Below are 18,477 nucleotides of genomic sequence, written 5' to 3' on the forward strand. Positions count from 1 at the left end.
AAAACAACCTTCGACCATCACCCTCTGCCTTCTGCCACTAAGCCAGTTTTGTATCCAACGTGCCAAGGCACCCTGGATTCCATGGGCTCTTACCTTCTTGACCAGTCTCCTGTGCGGGACTTTATCGAAGGCCTTACTGAAATCCATGTATACCACATCCACTGCGTTACCCTCATCCACACACCTAGTCACCCCCTCAAAAAATTCAATCAAATTAGTCAGTCATGATCTTCCCTTGACAAAGCCATGTTGACTATCCCTGATTAATCCTTGCCTCTCCAAGTGGAGACTGATTTTGTCCCTCAGAATTTTTTCCAATAATTTTCCCACCACTGATGTTAGGCTCACTGGCCTGTAGTTCCCCGGTTTTTCCCTACTCCCCTTCTTGAATAATGGAACTACATTAGCGGTTCTCCAGTCCTCTGGCACATCCCCTGTGGCCAGAGAGGTTCTGAATATGTGTGTTAGAGGGGGTTGACGTATGAGGAAAGGTTGAGTAGGTTGGGACTCTACTCATTGGAGTTCAGAAGAATGAGAGGCGATCTTGTCGAAACATATAAGATTGTGAGGGGGCTTGATCGGGTGGATGCGGTGAGGATGTTTCCACTGATGGGTGAGACTAGAACTAGGGGGCATAATCTAAGAATGAGGGGCTGCCCTTTCAAAACTGAGATGAGGAGAAACTTCTTCACTCAGAGGGTAGTAAATCTATGGAATTTGCTACCCCAGAGAGCTGTGGAAGCTGCAACATTAAATAAATTTAAAATGGAGATAGACAGTTTCCTAGCAGATAAGGGAATAAGGGGTTACGGGGAGAGGGCAGGGAAGTGGACGTGAGTCTAGATTCGGATCAGCCATGATCCTATTGAATGGCGGAGCAGGCCCAAGGGGCCGTATGGCCTACTCCTGCTCCTACTTATGTTCTTATAACAGCAGTCAAAGCGTAGAAGGGTACCTCTCCTTACCCTGTCAAGAGTTGAGAGCTTCTTTGAAAAGACTTGGCAAGAAACTGGAGATTGATTGCTCAAAGCTATTTTTCCTCTGGCAAGCAATGAATTTATATGAACATATTGCAATTGTGCTTTACTCCTATGAAGGCTTCATAGTAAAACAGAAGCAGCATGCATGAACAGGAACTGCTGTTATCATGTCAGGGAATATAAACTAAATGGTACAATCCTAAAGGGGGTGCATGAACAGAGAGACCGAGGGGTATATGTGCACAAATCGTTGAAGATGGCAGGGCAGGTTGAGAAAGCAGTTAAAAAAAAGCTTACAGGATCCTGGGCTTCATGAATAGAGGTATCGAGTACAGAAGTGTGGAAATTATGATGAACCTGTATAAAACACTGGTTCGGCCTCAACTGGAGTATTGTGTCCAATTCTGGGCACCGCACTTTAGGAAGGATGTGAAGGTCTTAGAGAGGGTGCAGAAAAGATTTACAAGAATGATGATTCCAGGGATGAGGGACTTCAGTTACGTGGATAGACTGGACTCCTTAAAGCAGAGAAGATTGAGAGGAGGTTTGTTCAAAATCATGAGGGGTCTGGACAGTGTAGAGAGAAACTGTTCCCATTGGCAGAAGGGTCGCAAACCAGAGGACACAGATTGAAGGTGATTGGCAGAAGAACCGAAGGCGACATGAGGAAAAACTTCTTTACTCAGTGAGTGGTTAGGATCTGGAATGCACTGCCTGAAAGGGTGGTGGAGACAGACTCAATCACAGCTTTCAAAACGGAATGGGTAAGTACTAAAGGAAAGAAATTTGCATGGCTATGGGGAAAGGACGGCAGGGGAGTGGGGCTAGCTGAAGTGCTCTTGCAGAAAGCCGGCATGGGCTCGATGGGCCGAATGGCCTTCTTCCGTGCTGTAACCATTCTATGATTCTATGACAGCAGAGGCAATACTGTAATAAGCTGGTTGTGGTTTTTGTTGCTGATTAGAAAAGAAAACAGATTTATTAGAGCGAATGGATTTTTTGGGGGTCAATGTTTGTGTATATTCAGTTTAAAAAAAAAAACTCAAACTTTTGAGACTTAATATTTTTATATATAAACTCAAACTTGATAAATGATGAACTTCCATTGTCCCTGACCCCCGCCTTAGCAAGCCAGATCCCAGGGCCACCCCGAATGTTTGATTAAATCTGTTTCCCTAGGCATAATACCCCAGTTCTTACACCTCTGACTTACTGTGAGGAGATCTACTTGTTGTAACGTAAAAGTGCACAGATACCCTGTCCCTCTCTAAAACTGTACAAATGAAGAATGCTTTGGCATGATTCTGTGCATGCTGGTCAGCCAGCACTCCCATTTTGTTCATCATTTTTATCTCGATTTATAATATCAAAATCTCAGTGATTCGTGATTCAGTCTCCGGGGCTGTCCTCGTGGCTCAGTGTCAAATTTTGTCGAGAATGGAGAACTTCAAATGTTTAGCCCATCAACTCTGGTGGCATTGGTACTTTTAAAGAAGTTAAGCTGTTCTAATTACTTCAGAGCAATCAAAACATTAAATTGAGACTCGGGTCTATTTTGAGTAGAACTTCCAATATCTGTTCTAATGGTCGGCCTCCCCAGTAGATAATGGAAAATGGTGGATAATTGAGAGTTCCTTAATTTTGGATTTGCATGCATAGCACATGGAAGTGAAGAGGCGTGCAATACATGTAACAAAAGGTAATGGTGTTGTGGTATGTTGCTGAGCTAGTAAGTCAGAGAACTTGACTAATCCAGGGAATCATAGAGTCGTAACGGCACAGAAGGAGGCCATTCGGCCCATCGAGTCCGTGCCGGTTCTCTGTAGAGCAATCCAGTCAGTCCCATTCCCCCCGCTCTATCCCCGTAGCCCTGCAAGTGTATTTCTCTCAAGTGCCTATCCAGTCTCCCCTTGAAAATGTTGAGTGTCTCCGCTTCCACCACTTCCGTCGGCAGCGTGTTCCAGGCCCTGACCACTCGCTGCGTAAAAAAGTTTTCCCTCACATCCCCCCTGAATCTCTTGGCCAAAACCTTAAATCTGTGTCCCCTAGTCCTTGTACCATCAACTAGTGGGAACAGCCTTTCCCCGTCATAATCTTGTACACCTCTATCAAATCACCCCTCATGTGAATTCAAATCCCAGCATGACCGTTTGAGAATTTGAATTCAGTTTTAAAAAACAATCTTGAAATCAAAAAGCTGGCATCAGTAAAAGTGACCATGAAGCTGTCGGATTGTTGTCAAAACCCAGCTGGTTCACTCGCGTCCTGCAGGGAAGGAAGCCTGCTGTCATTACCTGGTCTGGCCTATATGTGACTCTGTATGCCATGGTTAATTCGTAAGTGCCCTCTGAAGTGACCGAACAAACGCCTCAGTTGTATCTCTGGGAGAGGGCAGCAAATGGCTGCCTTGTCAGGGACACACCCACGTCCTGAGAATGAATACATATTTTTAAACTTGTTTTATTCACCAATACAAGCTGTGATCTGAATAGAAATAAAGCATTATGTACATGTGTTGCCCTAGCCTTTGTCCTGTGACAATCGTAGCGGTATCTCTCTATATGAAAACATAACTATTGGCAGCGGTACAAAGTTCATTTGGACAGACTTTTTAGCTTGAAAAATCAGAATTGAGGGGCTCCATGACCCTGCTGTAGAAGTCTGTAGTTGGCTGGCCTCAGATGCTTGTTCAAGCAGGCTAAGAATGAAGGGTAGGGCATCATAAGCTTCCTGTAATATAGTACGAGGTGTGCTTTCACCTCAATCTCTTTATTGAGGTTGCTTCTTCGGTCTGCCTTTGCAGACACTCTCTGTTTTATTGTTTAGAGAGATTGCAGATACTGATTGTTCGTAACAGCTGTTTACAGTGAGTGATCACATCAAATGTTCGTTTCACATGGATATTGGGTGTGTACGAGGAAGGCTTGCCTTGATGTTTTATATTCCTATTATTTGGCATTTCTAAAGTGATAGAGGATTGTTATATATTGTACTGTGGTACTAAATGGAATAATGGTCGGGACACAAGGGTTTACTGGTTTAAAATGAGCTATATTCTGATCCTTTCTAATATTTCATGAAGCTCCTGCATTTGTATGGGCACTTGTTTATATATTTGCAGTAATATAGCAGACACATAAGTACAACAGAAATTAAAAGAAAAAAAATGCAAATTGGAAATACAACATAAAATTGAAAAATACTGGGAATCTGTAGCAGGTCAGTCAGCTTTAGAATTTTTTTTTAAGCTTAACCTTTTGGGTGGAAGGTGCCCTGTTGTAGTGCAGGGTCGACAACCTATATTTAATTTTCAGTTGCTGGCCAACCTGTAAGTGTCCTGCATTTTCTGTTTCCATTTTACATCAGCACAGTGGATTGATTCTATTTGGAGTGAAACAGTAAAAGTGACCATGAAGCTGTCGGATTGTCGGCAGAACCCAACTGGTTCACTCGCGTCCTGCAGGGAAGGAAGCCTGCTGTCATTACCTGGTCTGGCTCCGTATGCCACGGTTGATTCTTAAGTGACCTAACAAGAATGGCCATTTAGAACCCATGCCTTTGTCACCCCCCAGACTTGACCATTCCAACGCTCTGCTGGTCATCCTGCACGCCCTGTCGACTTCAGTTCATCCAAATCTCTGCTGCCTGAATCCTATCATGCACCGTCCCACTCACCCATCACCCCCGTCTTCATTGACTTGCATTGGCTCCCAGCACCTCAAGTTTACAATTTCTTATCATGTTTCAATCCCTCCATGGCCTTTCCCCTCCCGTCTCTGTCATTTCCTCCTACCCGACAACCCTCCACCTCCCCCGGGACTCTTCGTCCTTCTAACTCATCTAACGCAGGAAGGTTTTGGGTTCAAGCCGTTGCTCTGGGACTTGAGCACATAATGTAGGCTGACGCTTCGGTGCATTCCTGTGTGAGTGCGGCATTGAGGAGCAGTCCTCGGGACGAGGTCCTATCTCAGTGGTTATTAACGGTCCTGTAGTACTTTTTGACAAAGAGCACGGAGTTCTAATGGTGTCCTGGCCAACATTCTTCACTCAACCAAGCTTCTTCTCCTTCTTAGGCAGTCCCTCGGAACCAAGGATGACTTGCTTCCACATTAAAAATGAGTTTGCAGGTGACTGTTGAGTCCAATGCAGGACCTACAGTCTCTGTCACAGGTGGGGCAGATGGTGGTTGAAGGGGCGGGTGGGTGGAGTGCTTGGGTTGACGTGCGCTCCTTGCGTTGCCTGCGCTTGGCTTCCGCTTTCTCCCGGCGAAGAGACTCGAGGTGTTCGGATGCTTCTCCTCCACTTTGTGCGGTCTTGGGCCACTAATTTAACTGGTCATTCATGTTGGGGCTTTTTATGAGACTTTGCTGTCTGCAAAATAGCTGCTGTTTTTGCCCACATAACAGTGATTTGCTTTGCCATTCATTGGTTGTGAAACACTTTTGGACATACTGAGGTATGTTAGAAAATTCTATTTACATGCAATTTCTTTCATTATCTCGTTCTCATTATCTCGCTTCTTGCTCTTTCTAGTTCTCTTTCTCTCTCACTTGTAAGCTTATATAGGTAAGCACCATAATGAAAATGTGAGTTAAACAAAATTCTGTTGTATTAGTAATTGGTTTAGTCTTTGACAATAGAATAACAGTAGTTTTCCTAATTTTGGACGATGCAATCTGCCTAACTTGGAACTGTCACCTTCAAAAACATTAGATGACAATGCATTTACTCTGCTGTTAAGCTTCTGCGATCAGCGAGCTGGTAACCAGTAGCAACATGACAGGAGCAATTTCCTGTTGCTTACATCATAGCCTATCGCAGGACCCAAGCTGCTGCACAAGGCTGTGCGCACACACACACACAGTCTGCTTTCCTGAGCAAACATGGCAGCTCTGCTGACTGCAAGTTGAGAGGATAATGTGAGAGGTTTTCAGTGCAGCCCACTTGCTTCCTCCTTGTTATCTCATGGATATGCCTTCTGATCCCTACTTACCTTATGATGGCGGTGGTAGAAACTGCATTCCTTTGCAAGAAATGCAGGGAAGGGGTGAGTTCTATTTCCACAGCTGTTTTACCATTTGGCTTTTGCGAATGAGGGAACGTGTTCCTGGCAGGTAGAATATGCGATGGCCTTTTTGCAAAAAGTCAGTCAGACTCGAAGGTCCTTTTTTTGTTTTTGACCCATTTTGATGGTTTTGCTATTTTTATCCTGCAATTGGAATCACTTTCGCGTTTCTTTGCCTTTCTGCTTCTAGGTATTCCCAGTTCTGTTTGCAGGAATGGTTTAGTCCCAACTGATCATGCTGGTCAGTTAGTGACACCATCTGTACTGTCGCTTACAGCGACAGATGCTGCTTTTATTCTTCAACACTTTCTCCTTCAATGAAACCTCTAAATGAAATTTATTCTATCAGCTAGGACTTTCCACTGTGATATGTATATTTATAAAGGATGCCTATATAGGTTCCCTAGGATGTATATCTTGTTCATATTATTAATGTGCTATTGTTATAAATTGTATTCAGTGCCAGGCATTTTAAGTACTGGACTAAAATGGTTCCACAAAGAAATCCAGTGTTGCATATTAATCCCGACACTGTAGCTCAGTCTCTTTCTCCCGTTACCCTCCCCCACACCAGTGGAGCTCGGTTTCAGTCCAGAGGTTAAGAATGTGTTTTAAGTCGTACATGCAATGTAAGGTGTGCCGATTAGAGTCGAGCTGCTTTTAGCTCTGTGTTAGTTCTTTGGATTATGCAGCATAAGCGGCATCGTTCCCAGTCACCTGATATTGCGGATTTGTGCAGGGTTAATTCAGCACGGCTCCGGTAAAGGTGACGTAGGCCTTGTTAACAATGTGTGGTGACTTCAAATCTGCGAGCACCGTTCAAGCCGTGATGCATTGTTGAAGTTCAGATCTTGGCATCTCATTTTGTTGTTATTTTAAAAAAAACTTTTTTTTGTTCCAGTTCGTGGGGGATATTTTCTGTTCCATAAGTAATGTGTAATTTGAGAGTTCAACGACTCAAGCTGGATATACAGGTTCTTTATTTTGGGGAAGCAGCAGTGTCCCACATTATGATGAATTTGCTTGACTGTTTATTGCAGGAAATGTTTTTTGTTATTTTCTGCACTTATCTTTTGCAATGGTTGATGATTTTATTTGGTGAAATGTTATCTCTCTCTTCAAAAGCACACAAATCGCGCTAGTTTTTTTCTTGCGTTTTCAGCAGCCTTTTCCTTTGGTTCAACTGATTAGTCATTAAAACATTAACATCAGTTGAGCCAAATGCTGTTTTCTTCGCTGTTCTTTCAGTGCCTGCGTTGTACTGTAACAATACATTGTACAAGAAGTACTTTGTTGCTCTATGGAGCTTAACATTTAAAAAAAAACTCACTGAAGTTGAAGTGCTGCTTCATAAAATCATAGAAATTTACGGCACAGAAGGAGACCACTCGGCCCATTGTGTCTGTGCCGGCCGAGAAAGAGCTATCCAGCCTAATCCCCCTTTCCAGCTCTTGCTCCGTAGCCCTGTAGCTTACGGCACTTCAAGTGCATATCCAAGTACTTTTTAAATGTGATGAATGTTTCTAATTCTGCCACCCTTTCAGGCAGTGAGTTCCAGACCCCCACCACCCTCTGGGTGAAAAAAGTTCTCCTCAACTCCCCTCTAATTCTTCTACCAATTACTTTAAATCTATGCCTCCTGGTTATTGATCTCTCTGCTGAGGGAAAGGGGTCCTTCCTATCCACTCTATCTCGGCACCTCATAATTTTATACACCTCAATTAAATCTCCCCTCCACCTCCTCTGTTCCAAAGAAAACAACCCCAACCTATCCAATCTTTCCTCATAGCTAAAATTCTCCAATTCTGGCAACATCCTGGTAAATCTCCTCTGTACCCTCTCTAGTGCAATCACATCCTTCCTGTAATGTGGTGACCAGAACTGTACACAGTACTCTAGCTGTGGCCTCACGAGTGTTTTATACAGTTGAAGCATAACCTCCCTGCTCTTGTATTCTATGCCTTAGCTAATAAAGGAAAGTATCCTGTATGCCTTCTTAACCATCTTGTGTACCTGTCCTGTGACCTTTAGGGATCTGTGGACATGCACTCCAAAGTCTCTTTGTTCCTCTACACTTCTCAGTATCCTACCATTTATTGTGCACTAGCTGAAGTGCCCGGCGGTGCCGAGGCTTTTTCGAGGGCATGTTGTTGTTGGAAGAGAGAGAGAGAGAGCGACTGGGGGGAAGAGAGAGAGCGACTGGGGGGAAGAGAGAGAGCGACTGGGGGGAAGAGAGAGAGCGACTGGGGGGAAGAGAGAGAGCGACTGGGGGGAAGAGAGAGCGACTGGGGGGAAGAGGGGGGGAAGAGGTGGGGGGGGGAAAAGAGGGGGGGAAGGGGAGGGGGGAAGGGGAGGGAGGGGTAGCCCTCCCCAAATGCGTTACCTCGCACTTCTACAGCTTGAATTGCTTTTGCTATTTTTCTGCCCACCTGTCCAGTACATTGATATCTTCCTGCAATCTACAGCTTTCTTCCTCACCATCAACCACACGGCCAATTTTTGAATCATCTGCAAAATTCTTAATCATGCCCCCTACATTGAAGTTGAAATCATTGATATATATCACAAAACACAAGGGACCGAGTACTGAGCCCTGCGGAACCTCAATTCAGGTTTCATTGAGATTGATTGATACATTAGTTAATTGAAACTGGTATTGGTGCTTAAAAAACTGAATTTTTTTTTTTTTTTTTAAAAGATAGTTGTTCAAATTAGATTATTTTCCTACGTGCTAAGTGTTGATTGGCTGATATTGCAGCACCAGCATACAAGAACTCATGAGGTGCCACTCCCCGTTTATTTCAGTAACACATAGGGAGTGCCTTTATAAAACCAAATACTTGCAAAAGTTTGTTTGCCTGTGACTTGCTTTACAGACTAGAAGAGTTGAGGAAGGACTTTGATCCCTCCCAAAGAGAGTTGTAAGTTAAATGCACTTTTTTATTCATAATGCGTCCCTGCCTGCTATCCTTTTAACATGTTGGGAAGCATGAGGGAGCATTTATTTATGCCTTGCCTTGGGCAAAACCTGTTTCACATGCATACCCTTACTCCCATTATCTTGAATTGAAAGAGAGTGTATAGAGGAGTTCTCTCTTGCAGTTCCCTCTAAAGTGCTTCAATATTTTATATGGCCAAAAAATGTCATATTAAAAACTAATGTGCGCCTTGCGTGGAATAAACAGGTGAACGTGTTTCGTGAACTCTAGCAGGTCACAGAGGACATTGATGCTTTGGCCTTGAAGCCCTTCACGTTCAAACAGTGTATAGTATTGGTAATATATTGCCTCAGTGGACAGCAGGTTCTAGCTAACTTGTTCTGAGTATTGTGGATGATTCTACTCAAGTTTGTCTGCATTATCATACCAATATCTCCTTATGTGGCTCGGTGTCAAATTTTGTTTGATAATCGCTCCTGTGAAGCGCCTTGGGATGTTTTCCTACATTAAAGGCGCTATATTAATGCAAGTTGTTGTTAATCTGCCGATACTTATGGAAGCTTATTTGCTTGCCCCTTGTAATAATCAACAGTAAGTCAGTCGTGTAATTAACTTAACATTTTAAAAGAAATCCAGGAATGTTCACCAAGAACAAATTGCATACTGTTGGTTTGCAGATATACAACTCCCTAGTTAGTCTGCACACTACAAAAGGACTTAAAAGGCTATATCTGAATTAATGTGTTCAATCTGGGGTGTTATTAACAAAAAGCGTCAAATGCTGGAAATTGGAAAATGTTGGCAATACCCAACAGGTTTGTCAGCAGCTGACAAGAGGGAAGGTAGGTTAACATTTCGGGAATAACAACAGAAAATGCTGGAAAAACTCAGCAGGCCAGGCAGCATCCGTGGAGAGAGAAACAGAGTTAACGTTTCAGGTCGAAGACCTTTCATAAGAGCGTTAAAAAAACAAGCCTGAAGGCTTTGTGTCTTAATGCCAGGAGCATTCGTAATAAGGTGGATGAATTGGCTGCGCAAATAGAGGTAAACGAATATGATTTGGTTGGGATTACGGAAACGTGACTCAAGGATGGCCAAGGCTGGGAACTCAACATGCAGGGGTATTCGATATTCAGGAAAGATAGGCAAAAGAAAAGGGAGTTGGAGTAGCATTACTGGTTAAAGAAGGGATTAACACAATTGTAAGGAAGGATAGTAGCTCTGATGATGTGGGATCTGTATGGGTAGAATTGAGAAATACCAAGGGGCAGAAAACGTTAGTGGGAGTGGTATATAGACCTCCAAACAGTAATGCGGAGGTTGGGGATGGCATTAAAAGGGAAATTAAAGAAGCGTGCAATAAGGACACAGCAGCCATCATGGGTGACTTTAATCTACATATAGATTGGGCTAACCAAATTAGTAACAATACTGTGGAGGAGGAATTCCTGGAGTGTTTACGGGATGGTTTCCTGGACCAATATGTCGATGAACCAACAAGAAATCAGGCCATCTTAGACTGGGCATTATGTAACGAGAAAGGATTAATTAGCAACCTTGTTGTACGAGGCCCCTTGGGTCGGAGCGATCATAATATGACCGAATTCTTCATTAAGATGGAGAATGAAGTAGTTGACTCAGAGACTAGGGTCCTAAATTTAAATAAAGGAAACTACGATGGTCTGAGGCGCGAGTTGGGTAGGATTGATTGGGGAATGTCACTCAAAGGGTTGACGGTGGATAGGCAATGGCAAACATTCAAAGACCGCATGGATGAACTACAGAATTTGTTCATCCCAGTTTGGCATAACTAAAACAAAAAAGGTGACTCAACCGTGGCTAACAAGGGAAATTAGGGATAGCAGAAGATCCAAGGAGAGGACATATAAATTGGCCAGAAAAAGCAATAATCCTGAGGATTGGGAGCAGCTTAGGATTCAACAAAGGAGGACAAAGGGATTAATTAAGAAGGGGAAAATAGAATATGAGAGTAAGCTTGCAAGGAACATAAAAACTGACTGTAAAAGCTTTTATAGATATGTGAAGAGAAGAAGATTGGTGAAGTCAAGCGTAGGTCCCTTGCAGTCAGAATCAGGGGAATTTATAATGGGGAGCAAAGAAATGGCAGACCAACTAAATACATATTTTGGTTCTGTCTTCACAAAGAAGGACACAAATAACCTCCCAGAGATGCCGGGGAACATAGGGTCTGATGAAAGGGTGGAACTGAAAGAAATCAGTATTTGTAGGGAAATGGTGTTAGGGAAATTGATGTGACTGAAGGCCGATAAATCCCCAGGGCCTGATAATCTACATCCTAGGGTACTTAAGGAAGTGGCCCTAGAAATAGTAGATGCATTGCTGATCATCTTCCAACATTCGATGGAACCTGGAACAGTACCCATGGATTGGAGGGTAGCTAATGTTACCCCACTATTCAAAAAAGGTGGTAGAGAGAAAACGGGGAATTACAGACCGGTAAGCCTGACATCGGTAGTGGGGAAAATGCTAGAGAACATTATAAAAGATGTAATAGCCGAGCACTTGGAAAACAGTGACAGGATCGGACAAAGTCAACATGGATTCACAAAAGGTAAATCGTGCTTGACTAATCTACTGGAATTTTTTGAGGATGTAACTGGTAAAATAGATAAGGGAGAACCAGTGGATGTGGTGTATCTGGACTTTCAGAAGGCCTTCGATAAGGTCCCGCATAAGAGATTAGCGTGTAAAGTTAAGGCACATGGGATTGGGGGCAAGGTATTGACTTGGATAGAGAACTGGTTGGCAGACAGAAAGTAGAGAGTTGGAATAAACGGGTCTTTTTCCGAATGGCAGGCAGTGACTAGTGGGGTACCGCAGGGATCGGTCCTTGGACCCCAGCTGTTCACAATATATGTAAATGATCTGGACAAGGGAACTAGATGTAATACCTCCAAATTTGCAGACGACACAAAGCTGGGTGGGTGTGTGTGCTGTGAGGAGGATGTCAAGAAACTCCAGGATGATTTGGACATGTTGGGTGATTGGGCAGAAACATGGCAGATGCAATATAACGTGGATAAATGTGAGGTTATCCACTTTGGTGGCAAAAAGAGGCAGGCAGATTATTATCTAAATGGCAATAGATTGGGAGAAGGGGAAGTGCAATGAGACCTGGGTGTCCTTGTGCACCAGTCGCTGAAGGTAAGCATGCAGGTGCAGCAGGCGGTTAAGAAGGCAAATGGTATGTTGGCCTTCGTAGCGAGAGGGTTTGAGTACAGGAACAAGGATGTCTTGCTGCAGTTATACAGGGCCTTGGTGAGACCACATCTTGAGTATTGTGTGCAGTTTTGGTCGCCTTATCTGAGGAAGGATGTTCTTGCCATGGAAGAAGTTCAGCGAAGATTCACCAGGCTGATACCTGGGATGGCAGGAATGACGTATGAGGAGAGATTGGGTCGATTGGACTTGTACTCGCTGGAGTTTAGAAGAATGAGAGGTGATCTCATTGAAACTTATAAAATTCTGACAGGACTGGACAGACTAGATGCAGGAAGGATGTTCCCAATGGCGGGGGAGTCCAGAACCAGGGGACACAGTCTAAGGATTAAGGGTAGGCCATTTAGGAGAGAAATGAGGAGGAATTTCTTCACCCAGAGAGTGGTGAACCTGTGGAACTCTCTACCACAGAAGGCGGTGGAGGCCAATTCATTAAATATATTCAAGAAGGAGTTGGATATATTTCTTCAGGCTAAAGGGATCAACGGGTATGGGGAGAAAGCAGGGACCGGGTACTGAATTTGGATGGTCAGCCATGATCGCATTGAATGGCAGAGCAGGCTCGAGGGGCTGAATGGCCTACTCCTGCTCCTATCTTCTATGTTTCTGTTGTTATTTCAGATTTCCAGCATCCGCAATATTTTGCTGTTGTATTAACATTTCGGTTATTGTCTACAGCCAAAACATTAAAGCACCGTTTCTCTTTACAGTGGACCTGCTGCATATAACCAGCATTTTCTAATATAACTTACTTGTTTTCACCGGTCTATTGCTTGTTAAGCTCAACCTTCGTATAAAGACTGCAGAATCCCAGCTGGCTTCACGTGGGAAGCTGTCAAGAGTGAAGAAGTGGGCAGGAAGTAGAGTGACTTCGTGATGGACGGAATAAAAACATTCAGAATGCTTAGGTTCCAGTTTTGGTATGTTAGAAAGGTTTTTGGTATCGTGGGAGGTAGGCTCCAGAGTTGTGTCTGTACAGCACTCTGCTCGGGCCCCACCTTTACTACCAAAACCTGGAGGTGGTGCGGAGAAAGGCCATGAGGTGGAGTGTGGAGAAATATGGCTACTCAGCTTGAAATGAGATGACTGAGGGGGGACTGCATAAAGGTATATAAAATTTTAAATCTTAGGAGAAAATATAAATGTGGAGCACGACTTCAAGCTGAATCGTGACAGCCACAGGTTCAAAATAGCAAAATACCTATTTAAGACTGCTTTTGTGGAAGCAAAAGACTATTAATGGTTGGATACTGTGACACGTGGACTTATTGGCAGTATTAGACTGCACATTTGGCATTGATGCAGTGACTTTTTGAACACGCCAATGTCAAAAGCTCAGTAAAAAGTTATTTTGCTGGCTTTTGTACCTCACGTTTTCCTCTGTCACCTCCGTCCCCCTCTCTCTTGCTGTCATTTTTTGCTCAAACTACAAAGGAAATACTACAATCGATAGATGCTTTTAAGATGTCTGCCTTGGCCCAGTGGTAGCGCTCTCGCCTCTGGATCAGAAGTTTGTGGGTTCAAGTTCCACTCCAAAGACTTGAGCACATAATCTAGGCGGGCACTTCAGTGCAGTACTGAGGGAACGCTGCACTGTCGGAGGTGCCGTCTTTAAGATGAGACATCAAACTAAGGCCCCGTCTGTCCTCTCTGGTGTCTGTAAAAAGGTCCGCATTATTTGAAGAAGAAACATAGAAGATAGGAGCAGGAGTAGGCCATTCGGCCCCTCGAGCCTGTTCCACCATTTAATGAGATCATGGCTGATCATCCAAATTCAGTACCCTGTCCCTGCTTTCTCCCCATATCCCTTGATCCCTTTAGCCGTAAGAAATATATCTAACTCCTTCTTGAATATATTTAATGAATTGGCCTCAACTGCCCTGTGTGGTAGAGAATTCCACAGGTTCACCACTCTCTGGGTGAAGAAAAACCTCCTCATCTCAGTCTTAAATGGCTTACCCCTTCTCCTTAGACTGTGACCCCTGGTTCTGGACTCCCCCGCCATCGGGAACATCCTTCCTGCATTTAGTCTTGTCTAGTCCTGTTAGAATTTTATAAGCTTCAATGAGATCCCTTCTCATTCTTCTAAACTCTTGCGAATACAAGCCTAATTGACCCAATCTCTCCTCATACGTCATTCCTGCCATCCCAGGTATCAGTCTGGTGAATCTTTGCTGCACTCCCTCCATGGCAAGAACATCCTTCCTCAGATAAGGCGACCAAAACTGCACACAATACTCAAGGTGTGGTCTCACCAAGGCCCTGTACAACTGCAGCAAGACCTCCTTGTTCCTGTACTCGAATCAAATGTTGACGAAGAGCAGGTGAGTTAAAAGTTCCAACCAATATTTGTCCCTTAACCAACATCACTGAAACAGATTATCTGGTTACCTTATTGCTGTTTGTGGGACCTTGCTGTGGACAAATTGGCTGCCGTGTTTATACATTACAACAGTGACTACATTTCAAAAAGTACTTCATTGGCTGTAAAGCGCTTTAGGGCATTCTTGGGTTGCGAAAGGTGCCGTATAAATATTCTTTTTTCTTCCTTGCCTGTTTGATAACAATTGAAAGTAAGGAAATAAGTGATGACGTTGTACTAAAGCCTCTGACTAGAAAGGAAGAGGAAGGACCTTGCATTTATAAAGCACCTTTCATATCCTCAGAATGTTGCAGTGATTCACAAGCAATGAATCAAATATGGTTGCTGTTGTTACGTAGGCAAATGTTGTAGCCAGTATGAGCACAGCAAGGTCCCACAAATAGCATGGAGATACATTCGCAGTTAATCTGTGTTGATGGGGTTGATTGAGGGATAAATGTTGACGAGGACATGAGGAGAACCCGCTGTTGTTCCTCAAATGGTGGCATGGGATCTTTTTCATTCACCTGAACAGTCATTTGGTGCCTCGGTTTAATGGATATCTGCAAGAGGGTGCCTCTGACAATTCAGCACTCCTTCAATCCTGTTCTGAAGTGCCAGCCTAAATTTATGCGCTCAAGTCTCGAAGTGGGGCTTCAACCCCCCAATCTTCTGACTTCTGGCGAGTGTGCCAAACTGACAAATGTTTTTAAAGAAAATCTAGCAGTAACTATAAAGTGTTTTGTTTGGGAGCAAAATTCTACCTATTATTTGCCATTTTTGTTGTTCACACTGAAAATAATCGAAGAGTTCAAGGAATAAGGCGTGTGTATTTTTTTGTTTTGCTACTTTTTGGCAGTTGTGGAAGAGAAGGCAATTACTGTAATTGCAGCTGACTTGCGCAATATCTAGATTTAAGCTGTTTTTTATGATGTGACACCGATACGAGCACCGCCAGTTCCTGATATCTGGTCTCGTGATAAACTCGCTGAATTCGCAAAGGCCAGCTGCTAAGAAAACCAGGTTAAAAATAACAATGGGTCATCCTGGTCTCGAGCCTTGGCTAATCCCAGCAGGTTTACCTTCAGATTGCATCCAGCTAGACTTGTGCATCAGGGACTTGCAGTGTTAGTAAAGGTCTTGCATAGTGTAAAAACGGATTTCAGTATGTGGATGCATTGGAATCCCTAACCTTGACCCTTTCTTTTCCTCCCCCCCCACCCCCGTTCTTCTTAGCCCCTTGTTGTACTCTAAGATAGAGGTGAAATAAATAAATAAAGTACATTTGCATTCGTAAATTGTTAGTGAATGTAGTGTATGTACCTTTAAGAGAGAACTACTTTTACAGCTCCTGTATACTGTAGTACCGGCAGTGACCACACCTGTATATAAGCCTTGAGCATGCCTCTGTACTGACAGTCTTGAGACTACCCTCCTCCAGTAAATACCTGTTGATTGTTAAGTTACAGCCTCCGTGTAGTTATTGGGAAACATCATACTTTAAGAATCACGGATTCAACAGTGAACATCCACTCCGAATACTGTTAATTTTGCTTCACTTATTAAGAATTTTCTAGAAGCACAATTGCCTCACGGCCATTAATTTTCTACGAAAACTTGGCAGGAGTCGTGTGTTTTTCACAACCTGGCTCTCCTGTTTCTGGAATCCTGTTTAGGTCACTGTGTACACAAGATCCTTGGACAAATGCACTTTATTTGTTTTGTATTAATAAATGCCCTTGAAATGTAGCATAACAAGTTAACTTTGTTGTGTTTGGGCTTTGCTGATGCAGTAAATCATGCATGGTTTTCAAAAATATTATGATGGCCCAGTCTTGAAAGTGGTGATGGTGTTGGCCTTTAATCAGCCCATCAAATTACCTCGAATTTACAGCACAGAAACAGGCCATTCGGCCCAACTGGTCCGTGCCGGTGTTTATGCTCCACACGCGCCTCCTCCCACCCCTCTTCATCTCACCCCATCAACATATCCTTCTATTCCGTTCTCCCTCATCTGCTTATCGAGCTTCCCCTTAAATCCATCTATGCTATTCGCCTCAACTACTCCTTTCGGTAGCATGTTCCACATTCTAACCACTCTCTGAGTAAAGACGTTCCTCCCAAATTGAGGACAGGAAGAATTGATGAAGCATTGAATGTTGGCACTCTATGGGGAGTAGAATTTTACCAATTTTTAGTAGGAAAGTCAAAAATCAGCCCATTTCTTATAACCCATAAGGGAGTGAAATTGAAGCAAATAATTAAAACCTAATGTAATGAATATATTCCTGTGGCTTCTTGCACTGTGATAAAATGAGACCCTCTATCCTGGTCACAAGGTATTTAGACTGCTGTCAGGTCTATTTTTGATTCTGTTTCTCAGTATCACACAGTGCCATGCTGCAGCTGAGTGAGTTACCATGTTCGGCTGGCCGGGAGCACAGTTGCACCCAAACAATCTAACCGATCCGCAGCGCATTGTGGGGAGGTCTGTATCTTTCCTTTTTATAAATTTGATCTGTCAGTTTTTCTCGGGTGTTAGAAGCAAAGCATGACCTCTCACTGATAGAGATATCAAAACTGTTGAACTGTTTGTTTCAGGGACTACAGATTCAGTATCCGAATCACCAATGGGTTGAACCACGTCGTTTTGCATCTTTTTTGGCACTAAGTCACAAAAGAGCATAATTACACTCTTTGTTCCTCTACCTACCTGCTCTTTCCACTGTTCGTGCTGTAGTAGAGTCATGCCCCAGCCCTACTGTAACCTCAGCTGTAGTCTATAATATCCTAATGTTTGCTGTTTTTTTTATTTTTGGAGTGGCTGGGTGTATGTATTGCTTTTACAGTTTCAATTCACATTACAATACATGGTTACTTTGCAAAAAATGTGTGCAGGTTGCAGGAGTGTTAAATATTCTGCCGTGCCTGTATCAAAATAAGGTACAAAACCTGCTGAAGTGAAGCCTCCCTTACTAGGCCAGGATGTTTAATACAAGACCAATTGCGATCTGAAATGTGTCACCTTTTGATTGTTTTAAATTGTAATTGTTCAGATCAAAACTCTTTACACAGTTTATTTCAGTTCGTGGATGAAACTATAAAAACAAAGGAGTTTAATGTTGTATTCCCCATTTTGATGTTTGTGGAGATAATTAAAAGCCTTACTGAAGGCAGGATTAAAACACGCTAATGATTTAGCTGTCCATTATAATGACGGTGATGGAAAAGTGGACTTCAAGCCTTGTTCATTCGCTGATTAAAGAATGTGGTATGGGCGAGTTCATGGGGAAGCAGATTTATGCAATAAAATTTGTCCAGAAATGCAACAAAGCGTACTGTAACTGTGATGTGTTCATTATGAATATTGTTGGTTGTTTCAGCTGCAGGATGTTCTGGAATGTATAACAATAATCTGGTAATATAAAATATCCTGGTATGAATTGGACAATGTTCATTTCTAATTAATTGCAGTCCTGTGTTCCATTTTACTGATTTATTCATGGAGCACTGGTGATACTTCCAGCACTGTTCAAGCTCCATGCCCCACTGATCCAGCGATCTCCTCAGGTACTTGGGTCAGTGTGGGATTAGGAATGTTGGCTCCATTTTACTGATTTATTGATGGAGCACTGGTGATACTTCCAGCAGTGTTCAAGCTCCATGCCCCACTGATCCAGCGATCTCCTCAGGTACTTGGGTCAGTGTGGGATTAGGAATGTTGGCTCCATTTCACTGATTTATTGATGGAGCACTGGTGATACTTCCAGCAGTGTTCAAGCTCCATGCCCCACTGATCCAGCGATCTCCTCAGGTACTTGGGTCAGTGTGGGATTAGGAATGTTGGCTCCATTTCACTGATTTATTGAT

At 43.2% G+C, this 18,477-nt stretch overlaps 1 protein-coding gene across 12 annotated transcripts in view; it reads left to right on the plus strand.

The window, feature by feature from the left end:
• Positions 1 to 18,477, plus strand: part of LOC147124002 (H(+)/Cl(-) exchange transporter 3) — a 193,632-nt gene that overhangs the window by 37,856 nt on the left and 137,299 nt on the right. Inside the window, exon 1 of one of the 12 annotated variants that reach the window (XM_085976391.1) lies at positions 5,811 to 6,027. The exons of 8 other annotated variants lie outside the window; for them this stretch is intronic. In XM_085976391.1, coding sequence (XP_085832517.1) covers positions 5,946 to 6,027 — 82 coding nt within the window. In that variant the 5' untranslated portion in view covers positions 5,811 to 5,945. Of the gene's footprint in view, positions 1 to 5,810; positions 6,028 to 16,987; positions 17,096 to 18,477 lie in introns of those variants that run through there. 3 more of the 12 variants (XM_085976445.1, XM_085976601.1, XM_085976471.1) reach the window with 3 other exon arrangements.

The sequence above is a fragment of the Somniosus microcephalus genome, chromosome 1 (assembly GCF_052327205.1).
Source record: "Somniosus microcephalus isolate GS21.2 chromosome 1, FLI_Smic_1.0, whole genome shotgun sequence".
Taxonomy (NCBI): Eukaryota; Metazoa; Chordata; class Chondrichthyes; order Squaliformes; family Somniosidae; genus Somniosus; species Somniosus microcephalus.